A 25,707-nucleotide genomic window follows, 5' to 3' on the forward strand; every position below is an offset into this window, starting at 1 on the left:
TGAGGTGATGCAGGCCTCCCATCTTACATCAGCTCTCATCCTCCAGAGGTGACCCAGGAGCCAGAGGTCACAGTCCAGTGGCAACAGTGTCAGCGTGGCCTCCTCCCTCTGCCCTCCCAAAGCTGCTGTGTTTGTTCTTGAGTCAGATAAGCTCCCTAATGGAGGGCGGGAGGGAGGGCTGGGGTGTAGACCAAGGCCTCTCCTTCCACAGTTGGCCCATTATCACTCTCTACAGGTCCATCAGTGGGGACAGCTTGCAGACGCTTCCCTGGCTGGTGGCTGCAGGGCCCCTGGGCAGTCAGCACCGATAACTCAGGGAAAGGCCGCAGACCCTCGAGGTGCCTGTTCTCCCATCTCTCCTCCTACCCCACTTCCTACTCAGTCCTTGGAGCCCAGCCCAGCACTGGGTGCCTCTGAGAGAGATACCAGCACTTCCCCCAAAGAGATGGAAGCAGAGATCTGGTTTAGCATGGCTGAGGCAGGGGCAGACCCTGCTTCCAACCCCTAGCCACCCTGGGCCCCTGGGCCAAGCTGTGGCCTGAGCTCCTGCCCCCACCGTGCTTGGAGCTCTGAGGTAACCCGTCTTAGTTAGTTCCCTGTACCCCAACCCTCAATCCTCGGGCTTTTAAGTCCAAGGCCCCAACCCCAGGTCCTGGACTAATTGTACCTGGGTGCCAGAGGTCCAGCTGGGGCAAGTCAGGCCCCCTCTGTCCTGAGCAGCTCCCTCTGCTCTCTGTCAAGGCAGCAGTTGGCTGGTGTCACCTGCTAGGCTCTGGGAAGAGGCCAGGGGAATGAAGGGCTACTGTCCAGGCCACAGGAACACTGGCAGGCACTCTGGCACTGTCCCCAGTGATGGCTTAGGGGGCATCCGGGGAGGGGTAGCCTGGACTACAGCTTTGCTTTCATTCTTGCATCTTCTTTCCCCAAGCCCTTAAGCCCCTGCTTTCCCGGGCATGTAGCCCCTAACACACAGTTCTTTAGCTTTCTGATGCTGTTCTAGAGTGGCAGCGCCCTTGAGGTCACAACAGAGGTAACTCCAAGCTAAAATGGGAACGAAACAACTTGGGTTTTAGTGAAAAGCCCATCCAGCACCAGCCCAGTCAACCAGGAGGCAGACTGGGAGATTTGCAAAAACAAACCAACAAAAACTTTATTCAAAAACACTGTTTACATAAATGTGAGTTCTATGTACAAAATATAAAAAGCATCCCTCTGTGCATGCCCTGCTCCCTTCAGAGCTTGGAAGCCAGGACTCCTAGTCAGCTAGTCCTGGCTGCTCTGCCACAGCCTCAAGGGAAGAGCTGTTGAAAGGCACTCTTAGACCACAACCCATGGTGCACCAGTGCAGGGCCTATTCCAGGTCCTGCCTCCCAGCAGAGTGGACCAGTCTGAGTGCTTCTTTCCCCCTGCCCCCACCCTTCAGACTGTGTTGCCTACAGGTTTTTGTGTGCTACAGGCTTTTTGCCCCAGGTCTCCTACTCCCAGACACCCAGTATTCCCCTCCTTTCTGATAATAAGCAAGATTGCAAACAGGAAAGGAAGAAAGGCTGAGGCCTGGTGTAGTCATGCATGCCTGTAATCCTAGCACTTCAGTAACTGAGGCAGGAGGATCATTCATGGACAGCCTGGGGTATACGGAGAGACCCTGTCTCAAAAAAGCAAAACAGACAAAACAAAAAAAAAGCAGGAAGGATGAATCCGTATGGAAGGGTGGGGATATCGGATGGGGATAAGGGAGATGGGAATGTGGTCAAGGCCATTAGACTCCAAGCCCGTGTCCACCCTGGCGTGAGAACTGACACTGGCGGCAGCCCTCGGCTATGTTCAAGAGAATGACTTAGGCACACTGAGCATTCCCAAAGTCCGCAGCCCGCATTCACTAAAGTATAAAGGCTGACTAAGATGAACCCCGATCTCCCTTTAGAGGGGTGCATCAATTAGGCTACCGCATGTGTGAGGACAGGGGCATACCAGTCTGGGCGAAGCTTTTAGCTCAGGAGTAAAACTCCAACGAAGTTGCTTAAACCTGCCTCCCTTCCTTTTCTGGAATTATTTCACTTAAATGGCCATCGGACAGATAGAGGACAATGGAGAAATAGGTTTGTCAGCAGTGATAGGTTCAGCTCTTATATGAGAGGCCCAGGGGGCCCTTGAGGTCTGAACAGAAAGGTCACCACCGCTTCAGCCACAGATCCAGAACTGTGTGGGCAAGGTGGCACTGGGAATGGGCAGAGCCGTTGGTATGAACAGAGATACAACAGACAAGGGCTCTTCACACTGAAGGTGGTTTCCCAAGAGAAGCATAGGATCCACCATTCAGGACAGGGAGCTCCTGGCAGAGGTGAAGAGGCCAGCAGGTGGGGAGAGGCGGGGGTCGAGACTGTCCATGGGCCGGCGTAGAAGTTCCTCCACGTGCCTGGCTACATCCATGGTCTCGTCCAGGTCAAACTCGCCATCTTGGTCAAGGACAGGGTCAGGGCTGGTGAAGAGAGGGATGTTGGAGAAACTGGCAGGTCTCATGGCTCCAAACCTCCATAGAGGGTCCTCAGGTTGCTCCTCACAAAGACTGGAACCCCCCACCCCCCACCCTCCCACCCCCGTGGTAGCTTTTGGCCACTCACCACCAATCTTCACCCATCTTAAGGTGAGAATTAGGAACTGGGAAACTTATTTGGAGCCACCTGCAGCTAGAGTCAGAATCTAGATCCTGGGTGGGTGTGGTAGTGCAGGCTTTTAAGCCCAGCTTTCACTTGTCAGGCAGAGGCAGGTGGATCTCTGTGAGTTCCAGGCCAGCAAGGACTACATAGACCCTATTGGAGCCTTGGCCTTGAATGATAATACCATCAGGAAGTTCACCTCAGTACAATACACATCGCTAGGAAGAGCTTTCAAAGGCGGCTGGGTAGTGGCTTAGCCAAGGGACTGTGTCACACGCAAGGGGACCTGAGTTAAGATCTGCAGCACCTACATAAAAAGCTGGGTATGGCAGTATGTGTCTGCATGCCCAGCACAGGGGGATGGGGCAGGCAGACATGGGGATCTCAGTGGCCAGCCCAGGCAAACAGGTACGTTTCACAACTTATCTCTCACACACTCACACACATACTACACACACACACACACACACACACACATACACACACACTTTTTAAAACTTAAAAATGCAGTCAGTTCACAATTGCCTGTCCCTCCAGCTGCAGGGAGTCGGATGCCCTGTTTCAGCCTCTGCAGGGTACACATGTGCACATACACACACTCACACGATTTAAAACTTTAAAAAAAGGGAAAAGAATATAAGTCATTGTGATTTCCTCGTGCTGTCCAACCGCAGTGTGCTACCTCCCTAATCCCAGGCATCCAGCCTTGGCCACTATAGCTTAGAAAGGACAAAGTCTTCTGCTCCCATCCTGTATCCATGACAACAGAAGTAGCAGCAGCAGCAGCAGCAATGCCTCACACCCTTCTGACAACCTTACATGTAAAGGTTTTACATCATCACTTCATTTGATCCTAATCCCATTCCCACAGGGAGGCAGGAATACCTGTTGCCTCTTACAAGTACACCTGAGAAAATTTTCTCAGGATATTATAAACTGTACCAGAAAGAGGACGGGACCCTGGTTGTCTAGCTCCAACACGCTCTGCGCATGTTCCTGGCTGATTTCACCTTCCTATATCTTGGGCAGAGCTACATCCTAGGCCTAGTCTGGTTGGAGTCAAATCCAGGGGACCTCTGGATGCCTTTGTCCTCAAGAATTTAGCCTGAGGCCCAGCTCCAGTTTCTCCCCATGAACCCCCATAAAACCATGACCTACTTCTGTGGGTACACGTTGTAGTGAGCCTGGGGGCACACCACTGGGGAAGGAGCCTGGTCCATGTAGGTGGCGCTGGCTCCGGCATCTGCAGATGCATTGACGAACCTGCAAAAAAGAAGCAGAACTTGACCTCAGTGTCCAAGGAGACCAGTGGTACAGACTGGGGGGAGGGGCTTCTAGCATCTTCATGTCATTTGGCCAAAGTGTCCCCATTGGGCTCTGGGACTCAGGCTGCAGGCATGAGGTCCTGGGTGCTATCCCAGGACATTTGAATCTTTCTTTCTCAAGGGCTAAGCCACATTTCTCAGTAATGTCCTCCAATTACCCAGTGGAGGTAGAGCAAGAGTATAAAGAGGCATCAGGAGCCCCAGGGCTGGCTCTGGACACTTACTCAGGGACCACTTGCTTGATCTGCGGCTTCACGTATCCGTCCACTGCTTTCGCTGCGGGAGGGGTGGGAGGGAGGGGAAAGCAGTGAGCACAACACGCCCTCAGCCTCCTGCCCACACCACCCTGGAGCTTTCTGAGGAATGAGATTTCCCAAGGACTTCCGATAAAGCCCTGCTAATGCATCCAGCCTGGGGGCCGCTGGGATCCCGGGCTTCAATCCTATCCTTTCTCCTGGTTTCTTTCCTGGCCATTTGTGTGCCTTCCAGGGAAATGGCATCAACAAAAAACAAACCCTACCAATGGGCCAGACAGATAATTTAACATGGGGCGGGTTGAGGGGTCCGGAAAATGGTGAGAGCTGCTGGTTAGAAGGGCAGAAAAGCAGCTCTTCGTGGGAAAGCCCCCATCTCCTCCCTCAACTCTTGGTGGATGTAGAATCGAGACCTCGGCTTTCTGCTCAGGAGAGAAACAAGCTAGGCAGGTTTCACTTTCTCTCTCCTCAGGTGTGAGCCCTGAAATCCTCCATTCTGAGACTCAAAAGCCCATGAAGGAAATGGCCCCGTCCAGCCCTCCTGGAAGCAGGACTCACCAAGTACAGGAGTGTAGTACTTGGCAAAGACCTCATCCTTGGGTCTGTCTGGGAACACATAGTTGAGGTAGTTCAGGTCCCCCAGCCGGTCGGCCAGGGACCGAATGGAGAAATCCCGCGTGGTGAATGGCTTCAGATTCCAGAGGTTTCGGTCCGCTGCAAAAAGAACAATTTGTTCTAAAGGTGCATGCACCCCCGCCCCAAGAGGATCATGGGATTTTAGGAAGAACTGCTTTTACAAAAAAATTCAGAGCTTTTCCCAGCATACACTGCAACCCTAGCCTTCCTGCTCAAGGGAGCTCAGGCTGGAACATTCTACTCAGTAAAAGGCGTGGAAGGGGTGGGGACGGCATGAAACTTAAAAGGGGTCTCACCAGGTGTCTGCTGTCTGTGGAGTCAGTGGTTTTAGGTTCTTGGAGACTAAAAGTATGTGAGAAAGAACCATTTCCCTTCCCACGCCTCCCATACTTTGAGCTCATTTCCTGCCTCTACCGGAAGTGGGAGACGGCCAAGGACAGGCGTGCTCATGGATACCGGAGCGAGGAAATGGAAGACAGAGCTCATGGGGTTGAAGTGTGGCAAGATGGGAACTCACGAGAGTCAAACTTCCAGGCGATGGTGATGCCCCCGATTTCTGAGTCGCTGAAGCGCAGCAGGAAGGTCCCGTCTGGTTTGTTGATGAGCAGGTCGTGGGCCTGTTGCTTGTTCACGAAACCCAAGATGGCCCTGGGTGTGTGGTATGTTTGGCGTCACTGCTGGGTAGGCAGGCACCGCTCATAGAGCCTTCCACCCTCCTGCTCCACCCGGCCCCCAGGGTCCCGCGCCTCACCCATCATTCCAATGGGGCTTATGATGTTTCTTCAGGACCTCCATCACCCCGTCGAACCACTGCCAGAAGGTGTAGTTCCAGCCGGGCAAGTTCTCCTGTGAGCCCCAGGACACCCCAAGTCACAGCAGCCCAGAAACCTCAGCTCCCACCACGCCTGCCCCCAACCGTTCTCAGTAGGCCATGAACTGACATCCATCCTCAAGCCTTCACATGGGGCCTTCCTGTGAGTGGGAACCGAAGCTAAGAAGAGTTGTCTGGGCTGGAAAGATCCATCAAGGTCATTCTTGCCCCCATCTATCCTTTCATGGATAGATGGAGAAACTGAGGCACGAAGGGCAGACATGGCCTCAGAATTAATGGCAGGCTCGTGAGTGGATCCCAGCTCGGGGCTTCCCTTCTCATCATGCTTTGGGTCACATGGCTGAGCATGATGCCTTGTGGTCCCTTGTTTGCATTCTGTGGTCTAAGTGTCAACCTCTCCTGATTATGGGGAGTGCGGTTGGGAGTGGAGGATGGGCTGCTAGCCTCAGAGGCGATAGCCTGACTTCAAGAGAAGAGAAAGTCTGACAGGACCCTGATGGTCTCCTTGCTGGTGGCTGGCCGCTCACCCGGTTGAACTGGGACCAGGACACGGACATGCCGTTGTAGTCCTCGAGGTGGCTGCTGCTGGTGTTGAAGAGTTTCTGGGCCAGGAACACGAGGTTCTCCTTGGTCAAGCCCCGGTTGCTCTGTACTTCAGCCTTGAATTTCATGTTGAGCGCTTCACACAGCTGCGGCCACAGCACCTTGTCAGGCACGGCAAATGGCACCCTGCCCTGAGAGGGGAGAAGAAAAGGAGAGACTGAGGGAGCTGGAAATGTGCACACACACACACACACACCCATGAGACATGCTTGAAACTTAGCCAGGCCCTTAGGACATGCCATCCAGTGGGACAGACTGGCACTTCACCCTGCCCCCCTCACTGTGCCCTCCTCTCAGCACTGGGGTCTAAGGAGTTGGAGGAACCTGAGGACAGTCCTAGGGCCTGCGGGCCAAGGTAGTGAGCCCCGAAGAACTCACCGGCTCGGCAAAGGCATTGTCCCACAGCACGGTGGCAGTAGCATTGTGGTCCTGGCTGCCATGAACAATGACAACCACGGGGAGGGACAGGGTCTGTGGAGGTCAGAGGGTAAGGGTTGAAGGTTTTCAACACTGTGTGCCCTGTGCAAAGCAAGACACCTGACCCTTATCGCAAACCCGCCATTCAGCCACAGGCCCTTCCCGACAGTTCTAAACATAAGCAAAGCCCAGGCAGCCACGACAAGGCTTGCTGGCTTAAACTAGGAAGACGAGGCAGGACTGAGGAGGCACGGCTAGTCTAGGCTCTATGGCAAGGCCTTGCTCTAAAACAAAACCAGAGAGCTCTGTGGATATATTTTTTCTTAGCCTATTGCCCAAATAATTGCTGAACACAGATATCAGGAGCCTGCAAAATCAATGTGGGTTCACAGGGCGTTACAGGGTAACTGGGCTGAGGCAAACGAACTCAGAGCTCTCTAAATTTTTTTTTTTTTTGAGACAATGTCTCTGTATAGCTCTGGCTGTCCTGGAACTCAGAGATCTGCCTGCCTCTGTCCAGTGCTGGGATCAAAGATGTGTACCACCACTGCTTGGCTTTTATATATTATTATTTTATTATTATATGTGGTTTTTGTTGTGTTGTTTTGTAACCAGGGTCTCATGTATCTCAGGCTGGCCTTGAACTCCCTGTGTAGCTAAGAATGACCATCAAATTCTGACACTCTGGCCTATACCTCTGGGGTTACAATCAAAACTATTCCTGGGTTTTTGTTTTTCTTTTTTTTTATGGTGCTGAGAATCAAAACTAGGGTTTCCTGCATGCTAAGTAGACACTCTACCAACTGAGATAGATTCCCTAACCTACTTTCTAAATTGTCTTTTATTTTTTATTATTATAAGTGTGCATGTGTGTATATGTGTGCGTGTGTGTGTGTGTGTGTGTGTGTGTGAGAGAGAGAGAGAGAGAGAGAGAGCACATAGCTACAGCACACATGGGGACATCAAAGGACAATTCTTTCAGGAGTCTATTTTCACCATCTACTGTACATTCTAGGGATGAAATTCAAGTTCTCACAGTCGTAGAGCAAGACCTTGCACCCGGGAGGCCATCTTGCAAGCGCCCCATCTTTGTTTATAAAGATGTCTCCTGTGCTTGCATGTGCCTGAATGCCTGCATGCAGACCACATCCATAAAGGTGACTGTGGAGGCCAGGGAGGCCATCTAAATCCCCCGGAACTGGAGTTAGAGGGGGCTGTGAGCCATGCAGTGCAGGTTCTTCCAACAGAACTGGGGTCCTTTGCAAGAACATCAAATGACCTTAGGTGCTGCTGAAACAGCTCTCCAGCTCTCTCTTTATTTTTTATTGTTTGTCTTATCTACATGCATGTATGTACCCCACATTCATGCAGTGCCCATAGAGGCCAGAAGAGGGTGTTGGACTCCCAGGAACCAGAGTTACAGACGATTGTTAGCTGTTATGCGGGCACTAGGAATTGAATCCAGGTCCTCTGGAAGGGCAGCCAGTGTTCTTAACAGCTGAGCCATCCCTCCTGCCTTTCAGCCCTTGGTAGTTTGTTTTGTTTGTTTGTTTTTTTTAACAATTTTTTGCTTACTTTTTAAAAAAGATTTATTTATTTGTGTGTGTGTGTGAGTGCTCCATCTGCATGTACGCCTGCATGCAAGAAGAAGGCATCAGATCCCATTACAGATGGTTGTGAGCCACCATGTGGGTGCTGGGAATTGAACTCAGGCCCTATGGAAGAGCAGCCAGTGCTCTTAACCTCTGAGCCCTCTCTCCAGCCCTCCCCCTCCCTTTTTTTGCTTTTTCTTTTTGAGACATGATTTTCCTTGGTAGCCCAGGCTGGTCAGGGTCTTACTGTGGAGCCTAGGCCTGCCCTGAACTTGTGGTCCTGCTGCTTGAAGGGTCTGTGCACACCAGACAGGCACAGCACCAACTCCAGGGATTACAGATTAGAGATTGGAAGGATTACACTATCACACCTAGCTCTGTCTGCGGCTTCCCCACAGGAGCCAGGGAACCTCAGGAAGGTCCCTTAACTTAGCTGGACGCCTCGTGGGTGGAGTAGCGGGAGCCTCACCTTCACCTGGAACACCAGCTCATTGCTGCCAACGCTGAACTGAGACTCAAACAGGACCGTGAACTTCTCCTCCGTCACCGACTCTGCACCACGCCTGTCAGCACGCTTGATTCTTTTCAGTGACTGCAAAGCCAAGGATAAAATGGCCACCAAGCCCCAATCCCAGGCAGCCCTTCCCTCCATGGCAGACCAGTCCTCACCATGTTTCTGAAGTGGGCGCTGAGGGTGCCTGTGGCCTGGTGGTACTCCATGACGCAGCAGTTGTTCAGGATCTCACCACTACATTCACTGCAAAGAGAGAAGAGCTCGGCGTCACAGTGTGGTGCCACCAGACACAGAAGGGTCTGTGCACACCAGACAGGCACAGCATCATTAACTGACATCCCTGGGCCTGGGAGACATGGTTTTAATGGGACCATCAAAGATGGACAAGCCTCCTGTATCAATCCTTTATGCATTCACTCATTCATTCATTCATTCATTCAAGCATTATAGGGATAGCTTGTCCTGACCCATTTCTCTGTTCTCATACATTCTTACAGCTCAACTCTTGGTGTCTGCCTGAAAACAAACAAACAAACTCCTCTCTCCCCAACCCCTGACCCCTGACGACCTCTAGCCACTCCCTATGCAACCATGATCTGCCTTGACTCTTTGGTAACTTTGTTTACTTTGTAAGGCAAAGTCTCACTGTGGGTCTCACTATGTAGCCCTGGCTAGCCCAAAACTCTCTATGTAGATCAACCTGGCCTTAAACTCACAGAGAGCCACCTGCCTCTGCCTCCCAAGCACTGGCGTCAAGGCAGGCACCACTATTCCCAGCTGAGTTTGCTTGTTGTGGGTTTTTTTGGTTTTGCTTTTTTTGGACAGAGTCCCTTTGTTGTTCAAGTGGGACTCACACTGACTATGGAGCTGAGGGTGCCTTTGAACTCTTGATCCCCCTGCCTCTGCCACCCTGGAACTGGGCATAGACACCTCCTCTGGTATCTAAACGTCAGTTCTCACCACCAGCCACAGGAGGCCACATGTGTGTGCACCTGCCTGCCAGAGAGCTGTGCCAGCCAGCCGTCAGGTCACTGAACTAAGAACACTCTCAGGTCAGTGGTCCAGTTAGGAAATAGGCAAGTTCTCCTTTGATCACGGTTGTGTACCCACTGATCAGCACGCACCATAGGACCACACGGCAGTGGTAGTACATATCGCTACTGGCTGCCCTATAGGTGTCGCACAGGCAAGGCTGGGAAAGCAGAGGGAGAGGAGTGTATTATGGAGAAGCAGGCACACAGGGATGGCTGGAAGGGAGCAGCCTGGGCTATGTCCACATACAGACCACACACAGCACCCATGAAGAGGGACGCTGAGGCGCACTCACTTGCGGGTGTTCTCATTCTTGAGCAGGGACTTGGCCTGCTGCTCGCTGATGATGGTGGCCTTCACCTGCGGGGGGTTCATGTGCACGTTCAGCTTCCCGCCCACCAGCAGGCGCACGGTGGCCGCAAACTTGGTCTGGGTCTTCAGGACCTGAGGAGGCTGCTTCTCGATGATGAACGTGCTGCAGGGGACACAAGTGACCAGACAGTTGTCAGATGCTGGCTCAGGGAAGACAGTGGGAGGCCAGAGAGGAGGGAGGGTCTTCCTATAGGGCCTAATGGGAGAAGGGAGACAGGCAGAGGAGGAGGGCGCCTGGCCTTGTTCCAGGGGAGGACATGGGGGTCGCAGACAGCTGTGAGGGAGGCTGGAGACTACGGTGCTCCTCACTGTGTCCCTCACACACACTGGGCCAGGAGAGCCACAGCAGCAGAGCTACTGGAGCCATGGTGGGTGGGGGAGGGGCAGCCCAGCAGGATGTGGGGGTGGGATGGGGGCAGAGCTCTGGGTTTGGACAGTTCCAGGGCCTCATCGTGCCCACCCCCAGGAACTGCCAAGTCCCTCTGAGCATGGCCAGGAGGCCGCAGTCACCTGGTGACCAGGGCTGAGATGATGTCTGTGATGGTGGCGTTGACCTCGGCCAGCATCTCCTCCACGGGGCCCGGGATGGGCAGCTGCTGGCAGAGGTGCTCAGCCCTGCGGATCTGCTGCCGGTTCTGCCAGATGATCTCAGCCAGCTTCTCACACCTGCAAGGGGCCCAGGGCCTTCAGAGGGACGGTGGCTTCTGTTCCAGCCCAGGCCAGGGGAGGACGATGCATGATGCTCTTCCTCCCTCCCAACAAAGCACCTCCCCACTCCCACCCCCCAGAAAGGTGCTGGCCTCGGCCACTGCTAGCCTGTGCAGACACAGAGCAGAGTCGCACTTTCCAAAAGCAGAAGCCTGTCAGGGTGGCCCCAACTTGGAACCAACCAGCTCAAGAGTATCCCTGCCCATTCTGAGACACCACTATCCCTTGGGGGAGGAGGTGCAGGTCTGAGGAGCCAAGTCCCATCAGGAGCCAAGAGACTGCTAAAGTGAGAGCTGTCACAGACAGTGGGAATCTGCTGCTCACGCCAACGCAGGGACAGCAGAGGCAGCTGGCAACCTCGCCCGAGCTGCCAGCCCGCCCACCTCTCACCCTCACCAGGACTGCAGCACGTCCAGGCTGCCCTCGGGGGGACCCCCGTTCCCGGCCAGCTGCTGCCTCCGCTTCCACTGGATCAGCTCGTCGTCCAGGATAATGGTCTGCTGCTTCCGCAGCAGCTGCAGCGTCTTCTGGTGCTTCTCAGCCAGCTCCTGTGAGAGGCACAGCAGCTCTCGGGATCCCGGCAAGCATTCCTCAGAGCCTGGCCTAGAACCCAGGGCCTGGCCCTCTCACACCCTCTCCACCTCACGTGCACCCCAGGAGAGAGGGGACCTGCTTTCATCTTGGCTCTGCACCCCCCACCTGGTGCCCTGAATCTCAGGTGACACAGCTCCCTCCGGGACGCGGCAGAGGGGTCCAGGGCCCACTAACCACGCGGTACTGCTGCAGGGTCTGTGCCTCTCGCTGCAGCCAGGTCTCCAGGGACACTTGCTTCTGCTGGAGGGCTGTCTCCCTGCTCATGCGCTCCTGGGGGTTCAGCTGGGCCAACTGGGCAAACTGAGCTGGAGGAGGGGACAGAGCATCATCTCCACGTCCATCAGGAACCTTATTATCTCCATTCATATGCTCTGGAGTGATCGCCTCAGGCATCCCATCAGTAACAAGTCAGGGTGCCTACAGGCTCGAGTGCCCAAGGAGGTGATCACCGGCCTCCTGCTGCATCTCCCCTGGAGCAGTGGGGGAGTAAGTGTCCAGAGTGAAGCAGAAGAGGGCCCTGACTGGTGGCCCTTGCCTGCCCCGCCACGACTGTCGGCCTCCTGATAGGGCTCGGAGATGGGCACAAGTGGCCCTGCTCTTTAAAAGCTGAGCTCTGAGGTTAATAGAAGTGTCTGCTCTTCCAGAGGACCTGAGTTCAATTCCCAGCACCCACATGGCAGCTCACAACTGTCGGTAACTCCAGCCTCAGGAGATCCAACGGCCTCACACAGACACACATGCAGGAAAAACACCAAGTCACATCAAATAAAAACAATTTTAAAAAAGCTGGACGAAGGTGTACAAATACCTTATTTTCCCATGCCTCGGTTTCCCCATTTGTAAAGGGGAGAATCCTGACACTAACTCAATGGGCTATTATGGTGATTGAAAAATCCGATAGCCCTGTCACATGTAAGATCTCTGCAGGTTGGTCCTAATTGGTAGACAGTTGAAGGTTACGAATGAGGGGTGACAGAGACAAGCCCCTTGAGCCCCGTCCCTGAAGTGGGAGCCCCCTCCAATGCCCTAGTTCTTCCATCTCATCCATTCATCCCTTGAGTCCAGCAGTGTTTTCTCAGGAGCAGTGTGACTGGCTGGGGCTGCATAGTGCCCACGATGTCTGACCAGGGAGAGTCACCATGCGCTCAGCTGAGCACCCGAGTAAGAAGGAAGGCGAGGCAGATGGACAGACATGCAAGCATTCCCAGGGCCCCCTGGACTATCATTAGTGTACTGGTTTGAGCATGTTTGGCCCAGGGAGCAGACTGTAGTCCACCTGCCACCAGGTGGCTGACTGGTCACCTCGAGGAATGGTGCCATATCTGAGGCTCAGAGTTGGCCTCTGCTGTTGGCAGATCTGGCATTCAGCAGCAGCTGTAGCCAGGTCAGCCTTGGTGAGTGAAGTCCGTGTTGCTGAGCCCAAGCATAACCTCCGTCTCAGCCACCGTGGCCACTCTGTTCATGTGCTCATTGGGCAATGACAGGGACAGCTGGGGAAAGAGACTGACTGTCCACAGAACAGGTCATCTCATCCACTTGATTACTGAACTCCTCCTCAGCTGAAGTCACCTTTTAGTGAGCATTTATATGGGACACAAATATCTTCACATCCTTTGCTCATTTGGAGAGATCTATCTATATACTTCTTCCCCAGATATCTTTCTCACAAATTTTCCAATAGTGATCTTTCCACATGCCTGACCATTCAGCCAATCCACTGGCTACAGCCCATGAGTCAGTGAACAATCGTACATCTGGTCATTGCTTCTTCTAAGCAAACCGTAATAACGTGTACTGCCCGAAGTTCTGACCACTGTGAAGAGTTTCCTTCATCTGTATCTTTCAGGGTTGTCCCTGCAGTTGTCCACTTCTGGGTGGCGCCTGCATACCGTGCAGAGCCAACAGTAAACCAGGTCCTAGCCTTCTCTTCTCCAGTAAGCTGATCACAGGGAACACCCCATGAGGCTATAGACGCACGCTTGACCGCAGATGGTATGATAACAGAAATAGAAACCATAGGCATTTGAGCGTGGTGGGAGGGGCCAGGTGCAATAACTTATCTTTCATCTTAGAGGGAATATCTCTGCATGCCCCATACCACTGGACTCCTAACAATTTCACTGATGAAATTGTAGATGGTCCTTGAATTTTGGTTGGTTTTATTTCCCATCCTCTTTTTGTTGTTGTTGTTGTGTTTTTGTTTTGTTTTGTTTTGTTTTGTTTTTGAGACAGAGTTTCTTTGTATAGCCCTGGCTGTACTGGAACTCACTCTGTAGACCAGGCTGGCCTTGAACTCAGAAATCTGCCTGCCTCTGCCTCCCAAGTGCTGGGATTAAAGGCATGCGACACCACTGCCCGGCTATTTCCCATCCTCTGATACGCATATGTGTTACCAATGAGTCCAAAGTGGTTGTTACTTCCCGCTTACTTGGTCCAATTGGCACAATGTCATCAATATAGTGCACCAATGTGATATTTTGTGGAAGAAACAAATGATCAAGATCCCTTCTAACTAAGTTATGACACAGGGCAGGAGAGTTAATATATCCTTGAGGCAAAACTGTAAAGGTATACTGCTGGCCTTGCCAACTGAAAGCAAAATTGTTTCCGGTGGTCCTTATAGACAGGTACTGAGAAGAAGGCATTTGCCAGGTCAATAGCTGCACACCAGGTTCCAGGAGATACGCTAATTTGCTTAAGTAATGAAACTACATCTTCTGGTACAGAAGCCTCAAGATCTCCATGCCAGGATCCAGGTCAGAAACTTGTGTCTTCCAGCCTCAAGATCTGGATCACAGGTGTGCCCTCCAGTTCTGGATTGTAGTGCATTCCAGATAGAGTCAAGTTGACAACCAGAAAGAGCCATTACAATTAGTAAGATTCTCATAAGGAACAAGGTAAGGGGTGACAGGGTCTCACCATCAGCCGTTGGGAAGCTCATGGGTGGCAGGAACAGGTGGTGAATGAGGTCCTAATACCCATGCTTGCATGTGGGCATGGATGTGTAGGTGTGGGGGCAGGTGCTCAAACATGTGTCTGTGTGTGTGCATGTATGTGTGTATGTGTGTCAGAGGTGGGCATTGACACAGGGATCATGAAACTGAGAAGGGCCCTGATCTCACTGTGCAGCCAGGGATAATCTTGAACACTTATTCTCCTGACTCTCTTTCCATTGTTGGAGATAGCCACAGATGTAGCCCACAACACACAGTTGTCTGTGGTACTGTGGACTGAGTGACTCCCTGCAGGTCGGGTAAGTGCTCTACTAACTGAGCTCCATCCTCACCCCTCACCCCAGCACCTACTTCACATGGAGAAGAAATCGGAGACACACGTGGGACAGAGTCATGCAGGGAACACAAATGTAATGGCTCAGCAGCAGCTCAGCTCTCTCGCTCAGCTCAGCTCAGCGTCAAACATTTGCAGGGTTGAAGCTACCTGGCTATCTCCATGGCTGGCAACCCTCCCCTGTGCCACATTAAAAGGACCCCGAAGGCTGGCATCTAACACTCTCTTTAGCGGTTCTTGAGCCTCCCTGAATCCTTAGTTAGGTCTAGTCAAGAAACTGTGCAAACTGGCATGTCTTATTCAAGTTCCTGGCTGCCCTCCAAGAACCATGTCACACTGACCTGATCCTTGCCCCAGGGACACACATGCTGGGACAGACAAAAGCAACACTAGCAGCTAGGACAAGCCCACGGGAATCTGGTTCCCATCTTCCTGCACTGTGGTAGATGCAAGGACTACCGACCAAAGTCAGAACTTCTGGCTGAACACAGCATTGCCAATGCCCTGGCCCAGAACACCCCCCACCCCCCACCCCCGCCAAGGACCCATTTAGATTTCTCCTGGCCATTTGCACAGGTTTCTGGGAAGGAGGCCAACCGATCCAAGATAACTGTTGGCTCCATTGGAGGAACTGGGTCTTCCCTTCTGCAAACAGATCAGTACTTCATGTTTTTGATTTGCTGTGCTAGAGATCAAATCCAGAGTGCCGTGCCTGCCAGCCAAATGTTCTTTGACTGAACTATATTTCCAGCCTTCTGTGTTTACAGTCTCAAGCAGGATAAACAAGACAAACTGACACCACATACATACGGATGGAAACCTCACTCAGAACACAAAGCAAGCTCAGTTGAAAACAGCTTGTCAGGAGGTGATAGACAGTCCATGCCTGAAATCCCAGCACATAGAGGTTGAGGCAGTCCAAGGCCATTGTCAGGTACAGAGGGAGGCTGGGGCCTGCCTGAGCTTAAAAATAACATAGAATAAATACAAAGCAAAACTCAATTGCATGGCGTCTACATTATAAACCCTTTTTATGTTACAACTAGTCTTGATACATTATAAATTTTTTAAAAGCATGGATAAGGGGCCAGTGAAATCACTCAGTGACTGAAGTGTTTACTTGCAAGCACAGGGACATGAGCATGCATCCCAGCACCCACATAAAAACCCAGCATGAAGGTGCTCATCTGGAACCCCAGCTCCACAGAGGGATGGGGGGCAGAGATGGACGCTCTCTCAAGTTCTGAGAGCTACAAAATTAAGATGAGAAAAACTGACAGGACACTAGCTACCAACCTCTGGCCTCCATGTGCAGAAGTGCATAAGGACATCAGTGCTTGCATGCACACATGCACATAAGTACATGCACACACACATGCACACATGTACACACACATGTCCACATGCACAGGCACACATGCACACACATACATGCATACATGCATACACATATACACATGTATACACATGCACACATGTACATGCATATGCATACATGCTTACATGCTCACATGCACACATGCACAGAAGAAAAGAAAGGAGGCGGGGGAAGGAAATTTAGGAATGACCATGATAAACTGGGAGTGTGGCCATCTTTAGTCCCAGCACCTGGTTGGCAGAGCCAGGTGGATTTCTGTGAGTTCAAGGCTAGCCTGATCTACATAGTGAGTTCCAGGATCGTCAAGACTACACAGTAAGATCCTGGTTTTTTTGTTTGTTTTGTTTTGTTTGTTTTTAAAAAGGTATGATAGATGCTCAGCATGTAAAAGTTCTTACCATTCTTTCAGGGGACCCCAGTATGATTCCCAGATCCCCTGTCCTGGCTCACAACTGCCTATACCTTAGCTCTCGCTCTCTCTCTCTCTCTCTCTCTCTCTCTCTCTCTCTCGCTCTCGCTCTCTCTCTCTCTCTCTCTCACACACACACACATACACAAACACACAAATAAAAATAAAATAAATCCTAAAAAAGGAAGGAAGGAAAGAAAAAGGAAAGAAAGAAAAAAGGAAGAAAGAAAGAAAGAGAAAGAAAGAAAGAAAGAAAGAAAGAAAGAAAGAAAGAAAGAAAGAAAGAAAGTTGGCAGAACATCTGTAATTCAGGCATTTGGAAGACTAAGACTGGAGGATCATGAGTTCGAAGCCAGCCTAGGCTACATGGCTCAACCTTGTCTCAAAGCCTAAAAACAAACAAACAAACAAGCAAACAAACAAATAAGAAAAGGAAAACATTCCAGAATTGTCAGAATGATTGATCAGAAAAAGCAAATTAATCATAAGTGCTTGTACCTGCACCTGCTAACAGTTTCAAAATTCACAAGGGAAATGCTTACAAAAAGCACTATACAAGCAGCCAATTACATGATCAGGGTAGGATATTTTGATACCTCTCTTGTAGGAGTTGATGAGATCAGCTAAAAACAAACAAACAAACAAACAAAGACCACAACAACAAAATGATCATCAGCCTGGCTAGGGGGGGCTTTCTGACAAGCCCAGGACTCACAATAGAGAAGAGAGCCATCTTCTAAAACTGTTCTCTGACTTCCACAGGCCCACAATGGTGTACATGTGTCACAGGCATGCACATAGGCATGCGCAAACATACACACAATAAATCATAACACCAAGACCAGTGGTTTTCAAGGAGTCATTTAAAGGACCCCTGGTGAGTACCTGAGGCCCTCAGAAAGGACTCGGAAATTTCCCTCAGAATGGGAAAAATATTTTTCACAAAATCCTAGGACCTTAATTTCCTTGCCATGGTATTTGTTTTGTCTTTTGCTTGAATTTTTTTTTTAACTTGTCAAATGCCATAGTATATGGATAATATACCAACAGAGCAAAAAGAATCTGTTCAATTCTTTTTGAATTTTTTTTACTGTACAGTATCAATAATCATATACCCTAAGGACAAAATTATTGCAAATGAATCTTGGATTTTAATGGTGAATTTATGATTGGGAGTAAAAATAGCTTTTTCAATTTTCTTATTTTAAAATAATTTTGATTTTCCTCTTTGATAATTTCACACACACACACACACACACACACACACACACAATATATGTGGTCATATTTACCATGTCATGTTTTTTGAGTGGGAGATGTGGCTCCCTTATGTAGGTAGCCTAGGCTAGTTTTAGACTCCGCAGCCTTTTGCCAAAAAGTCCTTTTCCAGTGGTGAGATTATAGATAAGCACGACCCAGCCTGGGACATCTGTCTTTTTGTTTTTGAAACAAGATCTAATTTAGCCCAGGCTAGGTTGAATTTTCTGTAGAGGATGACCTTGAACTTCTAAAACTTCTCCCTCTAGCACCCTATTACTGGAATCACAGGCATGGGCCCCTGTGTTCATTTATGCAGACTGAGCCCAGGACCTCTTCATTCCAGAAAGTATCCACCAACTGAGACATCCCCAGCAAGAGTCTTCACTCTTGATATCTAACAAGTGTATGGTGGAATTTTCCAGAGGCTACAAGACATTACCACAGAGTGACAGCAAGGCACAGCTATCTTTTATCAAGGCTAACACCAAAATGATTTGCAAGTACAGTCATGCGTTGCTTAAGGATGTGGATATATTCTGAGAATTGCATTGTTAGGGGATTTGTCTATGTGTGGATTTCAGAAAACTTCACAAATTAGACTGATGGCTTACTGCATACTTAGGCTATGTGGTATGTGACATGTAGCCATGGTCCATTGATGACCAAGACAGTGTTGTGCAGTACATGACTATCTGAAAACCACTCTAGAGGGGGTGGGGGTGGCACACAGCTTTAATGCCAGCTCTTGGGAGGCAGAGACAGGCAAACCTTTGAGAGTTTGAGGTTATCCTGGTCTACAAGAGCGAGTTCCAGGACAGCCAGCGCTACACAGAGAAACCCAATGTGGAAAAACCAAAGGGGTTGGGGGAGGGCCATTTATATTCTACTTACCAAATTTGACTTTGGAAAATCTAGAGTATTTTTTTAAAGAATTATTTATTTATTTTATTTATATGAGTACACTATAGCTGTCTATACCAGAAAGAAGGTATCGTATCTCATTACAGATGGTTGTGAGTCACCATGTGGTTGCAGGGAATTGAACTCAGGACCTCTGGAAGAGCAATCAGTGCTCTTAACTACTGAACCATCTTTCTAGCCCCTTAGAGTAAATTTTTTTATTCTCCTTTATGGTTATATTACCAAATTCCTGCCTTCTTTGTTGTTGTTTAAGGAGGCAGCCATAGAAAACACATTCTTTTCAAGCACACACGATGTGTTCATCAAGACAGCCTATTCTGGGTCACAACAAAGACTCAGTAAAGTCATAAGCTCCGAGAACATACGGGACATATCCTCTAGTTAAGGTAGAGTTCAATAAAAAGATAGTATCAAGGCTAGTAAAAGTGCAACGTCAAAACAGCAGACAGATGAAAATCAGACAATGCATTTCTAAATAAAACACGGGTGAAGGGACTAATCATGAGAGAGATTGGAAATATTTCAAAGAACGGTATGAGCATACACAACATCTTCAAAAGCACAGGGTACTATAAAGTAGTTTGTAGAGGAAGATTTATATCTTTGAAAAACATACATAGAGAGACCATAATATCTACTCTTCCCATGCCTTGACTCTTCAGGAGGGCAAGGGCAGGTGGATCTCCATGAGTTCGAATCCAGCCTGGTCTACATATTGAGTTCTAGGTCTTCCAAGGCTACATAGCGAGATCTTGTCTCAACAAAATAAAAATCATTCTTTCTTATAGTCTCTGTGATGGATATAATAGTTTATGTTGATAAGTATATATAAATATGTATAGTTGGGTTTTGATTGTACCAAGTTATTTGTTCTCTTTAAACCTCCCTTGTAAAACAAAAACATCAAGCTCTGCCCTCTGCAGGTTCCTTGTGAGGTTGCTTTCTGTGCTGTGTACAAAGGGCTTATTAGCTCAGCACCCGGGCCACAGCAGAGGCTCGAAACCCCTGGAAGCCATGATATATATATCAATACATATATATATATATATATATATATATATATGTATTGAGATTATATATCTCAATACATATGAAAGTACTAAAATCCATAGCTAAGTCTCTACCTTAGGAAACAATTGTTTCTTTCCCCACACTGTTACTACAGCATCCAATGTCAAACTACAGAGCTAGGAGATAGCAGAGAAGTTTCAGTGACCCCGCCTCTAGGACCAGGTCCCCTTAGAGTCTCAATTAGAGGGAAAGCTGGTATATTAGTTCTTCTCAGCCCACTCAACCAGCGGGACTCCATGTCAAGGGCTCCTTCTGGTTGGGGCATACTTGATCCATATCTTTTTGTTTGCTCACAGTTTACTGACTGCCTGAGTCTCGGGGGAGACTCTTGGTTAGGAAGATAACGGGGTTTATTACCTATCTCTAGTTAAGATCTGGCCCTGCAACTTACAGGCATCCTAGGCCAAGTTATTTGTTCTCTTTAAACCTCCCTTGTAAAACAAAAACATCAAGCTCTGCCCTCTGCAGGTTCCTTGTGAGGTTGCTTTCTGTGCTGTGTACAAAGGGCTTATTAGCTCAGCACCCGGACCACAGCAGAGGCTCGAAACCCCTGGAAGCCCTGACGATTCTTAACTAGATTTTGGGTAGAGTGCCCAAGGGATGGTGAGCCTCTTCTCCTACAGGAGATCACAGAACGTTTCTCCCTCCTACCTACAAGATGTTCACGGCTTCCCAGATCCCGCTGCCGGCCTCACCTTGGATGCGCAGGCTCTCCTGGTACTGGATGATGAAATACTCCTGGGTCTGCTGCAGCTTCTTCAGTTCGTTCTCCGTGTCCTGTGTGATCAGGCGCAGCTCCTCAAACGTCTGGTTGATCTGAAGGTGCTTCTGGGACATGGCGTCAACCAGGACACCAGCAGGGGAGCTGCACTGGGGACAGAAGAGGTTGAGTGAGCTGGGTGGGCAGTGGTGGTGCACACTTGGGAGGCAGAGGCAGGCGGATCTCTGTGAGTTCCAGGACAGGCAGAGAAACCCTGTCTGGAAAAACCAAACAAAGTAAAAAAAAAAAAAAAAACCAAAAAGCAAACAACCAAATATGGATAGATTCAACCAAAGTGACAGGAGCGGTGTGCCAGGCAGAAAGAAGGGGACCAGACACCTCAAACTCCAAATCTGGGATTAGAGGGGAGAGCTAGAGGGTAAGATAGTCAGTGCCAAAACTGGAGCAGAAAGGAAAAGAAATTAAACAGGGGGTCTGGCAAATAATGGAGAGTCTGCGGTGGGATTTTCTGTGTCCAATCTGGTTTACACTAGAGAATACGGAGAGTCCATCAAATGTCCTTTAGAGAAACTAGGAGGGAACACATGGCAGATACCACATGATCTCCCTAAAGATGACCTTCCTAAGGATGATCAACTCATTTCCTCAGTCCCATAGTTATCAGCTGACGCAATGCCACTGACCATGCTAAGTGCTGAGGACAAATAAGAGACAGAACCTACGCACACACACAGCCTCTGAGTCCTCACACCCGGAGGGACAGGGAAAGAGGCAAACCTGTGTGTGTGTGTGGGGGGGGAATCTTGGAGACCCCTAAGATAACGTGACAGGGACAGACATCACGAATGTCTCTTTGAATTTCACCAAGCCTACAACATCTGATTGAGAGGTAACCATGTGTTCAGGGACTTTCTAACAAAGTGTTCTAGAAACAAAATCCAAACTCCTTGGCCCGGCTGTAGAGGCCTGGCAGGTAGCCTCTGCCTGTGTCGTCCCAGCTTGCCTGTTGCCAAAGCGCAGCGGGTTTGTGTGCTTTTGTGCATCTGTTCCTTCAGCCTCAAATATGCCTGCCCCAGGGCCCTTGCACGTGGTATGCAATCAGCCTGGAACATTCTGGCAGCAGATTTTCCTGAGGCAGTCGCTTCGACCCCATATTGCAGACACAGAGTTTCTCAACCCAGGGGAAGTCTTTTGTGTGCTTTCTAGGTGACTCTGCAATCTCAACAATTCAGAGATGCGGAATTGGGCTGGGGGACGCAGGGCCTGGCTCTTGAGTCTGATTGGGCCACCCCACTTGGTCCTCTTGCTGTGTTAACCGCTTGTAAATCTTCAACCATAAGGCATCACCAACACCTTCCTGCCCCAAAGTACACTGTTGTTATTTTAGGATATGAAAGTGATCCTTCATCCTTGCTCCTTCCCGCCTCTGTCTCCTCAGGACACACCTCTGTCAGCTGCTCCATGTCTTCCTACAACTCAGCTCTCTCTGAGTCCTGTCTTTGCTAGGACTCCTAGGCGGAGACTGCTCTGTTTTGAGCATTTATTTTATTTTAAAGATTTATTTATCTATTTAGTGTGTGTGTGTGTGTGTGTGTGCATACACATGTGTACACACTTGTAAAACTTTCTCTTCTGTCCTATAGTGCGGCTGTCCATCTTTAGCATGCACCCAATTTCATTTAATCCTCATGACAACCTTATCACGAAAGTACTATTACTAGAGCCATTTTACAACAGGGAGAGCTGGGGATGCATTGGTAGATAGAGCACTTGCTTAGCAGGTTTGAAGCCCTAGGACATCATTAGAAGCCAGGAAAGGAAGAAGGAAGAAAGGAAAAGAGGAAAGAGAAGCTGCAGAGATGGCTCAGCATGAAGACCATGTATATTTGCTCTTGCAGAGGACCCGAACTGAGCTCCCAGCACCCACAGAGAGGCATGTCAGAACCACCTGCAGCTCCAGGGGACCTGATGCCTCTAGTTTCCAAGGTCACTTGCACGAGAGGTTAAAAAGTTGAAAGTAAGATAACTCTTGTTTTTGAGAAAGGCAGAGAAAGGGAAGGAAATGAAAGAAAAGAAGAATCAGAGGCTTAGAGAGCCAGGGACTGGGCCCAGGGGGTCATTCAGGCCATAGCCTGGAATGCACTGTCTCCCACACCTGCCCCATCTTTGATTTCTCCTGTGCTCTCCTCTTAGCTGCATTACATAAACACGATGGGATCTAGAGAGGAAGTTGTATGAAGGCCTCCCCAGCGCCTCTCGCCTCTCCCGACGCCTACAGACACTCACGTTGTTGGCTTCGCGGACCAGCCTCTGTTCATTGTACAGAATGTGACGGATACAGCGAACCAGCTCCATGGGGCAGCGGTCATATGTGCTCTGAAAGAGGACACAGGGACCACACAATGGCCACCAGGTTCTGATCACACTGGCTTCCTCTCTGTGCTCACTCCTTCCTCTCCCCTAAGCTTCAGCTTTTCCTGAGGAGCCCTAGGATTATCAGACACTGCCAACTCTCCTCTGCCCCTCCCCTCCCAGAACTTCTTACTAGGTTTACAGTGATTTAGAAACTCGTAGTCTAAACACAACGTGCTTCCAACCCTCCCAGAGCTTTTACGCTCTTGAGCATGGAAATGCTCCGACAAGAATGCAAACTGTTCTCAAGTCATGGATGGGAAAATTGATGTTCAGATAGTCTAGGCATGGGTCCTGAGGCAAATGAGGAAGAGAGACAGAGATACACAGAGACATGGAGACACTGAGAGACAGAAAGGGAGAGACAGAGAGACACAGAGAAAAACAGAGACAGACACAAGAGACAGACTTGGGACCTGTGAGGTCAGCATCAAGGTGCTTTCTGCTCGGCACCTGGCCCTGGGTTCCTATTTTGCTTCTTCTCTGTGTCTTCCTCTCTCTAAGATGAGCTTTCATTCCCCTCACATCCCACTGTTTGAATGTAAGAGGGGTTCTCTAAGAACCACAAGTGAGTTTCCGTAAAGGCTTGACCATGAACGCCATCCACACCCCTTTCCTGATTCCATAAAAATCCCTGCCCCCACCATCTAAAGGGGAGGTTCCTTTTTTTTTCTTTTTTTTATTTCAAAGCCTTTTTATCCAGCTCTTGCTCCAGGGCAATTCTGATTCTCCTCAGCAGCTGTCTAGCTTTTAAATGAGCCCCAAGGGGAACATTCGCTTGCCTTATTCCCTCCTTTCTAAACTGCCAGGCTTCCTCTGTCCTGGGGAGGAGTCCACCTGACTCAAGCCAGCCCCATCTCTACTGCTAGGTCTATCCACAGTGCTGCTTCACCGCAGCCCCCCCCCCCTTGCTGGAAACACCCCCCTCCTCCCTCCCAACACCCTCCCACCTCTTGCTTTGTAATATGTTCAAAGATCTGACAGGTCTGACTTAGAAAGAGGGGGTGGGGGAAGTTGAAGAAAAGTTGCCAGTAAGCTTTTGGTCACATGGTGACTCAGTGGCCAAGCCAGTAAAAATCCCAGGGGTTCTGATGCTGGGAGAGAAATCTTAAGGGGGGCCCCTTCCTGCAGAAGGCCAAAGCATCCACACCCACCTGGAGCTGCGTGGCATAGTTCCCCAGCTTGATCTTCAGCAAAAACCCATCTTCCCCCACCTGGTGCTCTGCCTTCTTCTGCAGCTCCTGCACCAGGCCCTCCAGGAGCTGGGTGGCCTGGCCTCGGTCCTGGGGATTGTCCAAGTCAATAGCATCCCTTGAGTCGCGAAAAGGAGATAAAGCACCAAGAGTGATTCAGAGTGTCCCAGTCCCACAAAACTGGCTCCTGGCAGCTGTCTAAGCATCAACTCTAGAAGAGTCTCCCTTCTGAGAGCTCCTATTTCCCTCTTCCCCTTTCCCGGGGACACCACCCCTTCCGCACAAGGACAGATAGAACCAGAGTCATGCCAAACCACAAGACCCTTGGCCTGGAGAGCAGGGACACTTTCTGAGGGTGAAAGGCTCAGGGCATGGGGCACCTACCACGGCTGGCTCTCTATCCACTGGGCCAGGTAATGCCGGACCTCAATGGGGAAATGCTGCCCATACAGCACTTGCATCTGGCGCAGGGCATCTCCCTGCAGCTGCTGGGCCTGAATCCAGCCCGCCATGGCTGTTTACCTGGGGGAGAAGATAAGTCATTTGTTTCGCAGAAGTCTCTAGCCTGCCAATGCCCTGCAGTGCTACCGAGGGATCTAAGGATCGAGGTGAGGCTAGGCTCTTCTTCCCTTACCTCAGGCGGGCTTTCCTGTGTGGGAAGAGAGATGACCACCCTTCCCTTCCAACAGGGAACCCCCGAGGCTGCCCTCCTCTCTTCCCGTCCCTTTGCTTCCGCGGTGCTATCCCCAGATTAAAGAAAAGGGGGGAGGGGTCTACAAACCGAAAGAGAAACTTAAGTCACAGAGGCCCACAGTCCCCAAGTAGACAAAGACAAAAATTCTTCCCATCCAGCCTAGGACCCACACTCTATTTCTGGGAAGGGAAGCTGTTCCAACCTAAAAGTTTGGCCAAATGCAACGACAACGGCCACTGGAGGTGCAGGTCTCCCCAGGCACGGCACGTGTCTGGGGCTGTCAGGGAGAGAAGACTACGGGTCGACGCTGTCTTCAAGGGGGAGCCCTGGGCTGCACTCCAGAGTCTGCCCGCTCCGGGTGGAGCCTGACAGCGTCAGCGTCCACTGGGTGAGTCCACCCCTGGCTGCCGCCAGCACGGGTCCCTTGTCCCTGCTCCCTCTGAAGCTCCCATTCGAAGCCGGGACAGATGCCTGTCCCGTATCAGGCCGTGGGGACTCCAGGGTGCTAGGTCCCGGGGACGTGGCTGCAGCCTTGTCCACGCGCCGCGGGCGACGCCACGGCGACCCACCCACCTGGTGTTGCGGAGCGCCCGCTGCTGTCGCTCTGGTCCGGGGCTTCTGACGGCTCCTGACGGCTCTTGACGGCGGCAGCGGTGGAGGCTGTTACTACAGGAAGGAGCAGAGAGCAGCGATTTCCTCCTCAAAGGTCAGCTGCCTCCGATAGACCATACACAGCGCGCGAGCTCGCGCCAGCACCCCTCCCAGCCGCGGTCGCTCCCTCCTTGCCTCCGCCCTCGATCACCGGCTCTCGGCGAGTGCGCCCA

General features: G+C 50.5%; 1 protein-coding gene across 2 annotated transcripts; it reads right to left on the bottom strand.

The window, feature by feature from the left end:
* Nucleotides 1-1,124: 1,124 nt before the first annotated feature.
* LOC127695137 (signal transducer and activator of transcription 5A) lies at nucleotides 1,125-25,707 on the bottom strand. 2 transcript variants are annotated; one of them, XM_052197051.1, is made up of 19 exons: nucleotides 25,457-25,707; nucleotides 24,574-24,711; nucleotides 24,151-24,307; nucleotides 22,871-22,960; nucleotides 20,559-20,733; nucleotides 11,711-11,841; nucleotides 11,339-11,490; nucleotides 10,745-10,900; nucleotides 10,158-10,337; nucleotides 8,986-9,073; nucleotides 8,786-8,908; nucleotides 6,686-6,778; nucleotides 6,232-6,438; nucleotides 5,624-5,718; nucleotides 5,390-5,520; nucleotides 4,795-4,950; nucleotides 4,207-4,258; nucleotides 3,816-3,920; nucleotides 1,125-2,479 (listed from the first exon to the last, which is right to left on the bottom strand). In XM_052197051.1, exons 2-19 carry the CDS (start codon nucleotides 24,699-24,701, stop codon nucleotides 2,317-2,319), a joined length of 2,382 nt encoding a protein of 793 aa, XP_052053011.1. In that variant the 5' UTR covers nucleotides 24,702-24,711; nucleotides 25,457-25,707; the 3' UTR covers nucleotides 1,125-2,316. The 2 variants fall into 2 exon arrangements, with proteins under 2 accessions (XP_052053011.1, XP_052053012.1); XM_052197052.1 differs by lacking the exon at nucleotides 22,871-22,960.

Source organism: Apodemus sylvaticus, chromosome 10, assembly GCF_947179515.1.
Source record: "Apodemus sylvaticus chromosome 10, mApoSyl1.1, whole genome shotgun sequence".
In the NCBI taxonomy this organism is placed as follows: Eukaryota; Metazoa; Chordata; class Mammalia; order Rodentia; family Muridae; genus Apodemus; species Apodemus sylvaticus.

Coding starts and splice junctions, on each gene's coding strand:
- LOC127695137 (XM_052197051.1), bottom strand. CDS start 24,701: ATGGCGGGCTGGATTCAGGCCCAGCAGCTGCAGGGAGATGCCCTGCGC. Junction 6,439..6,685: donor ACAATGCCTTTGCCGAGCCG/GTGAGTTCTTCG, acceptor CTCCCCTCTCAG/GGCAGGGTGCCATTTGCCGT. Junction 3,921..4,206: donor ATCAAGCAAGTGGTCCCTGA/GTAAGTGTCCAG, acceptor TCTTTTTTGCAG/GTTCGTCAATGCATCTGCAG.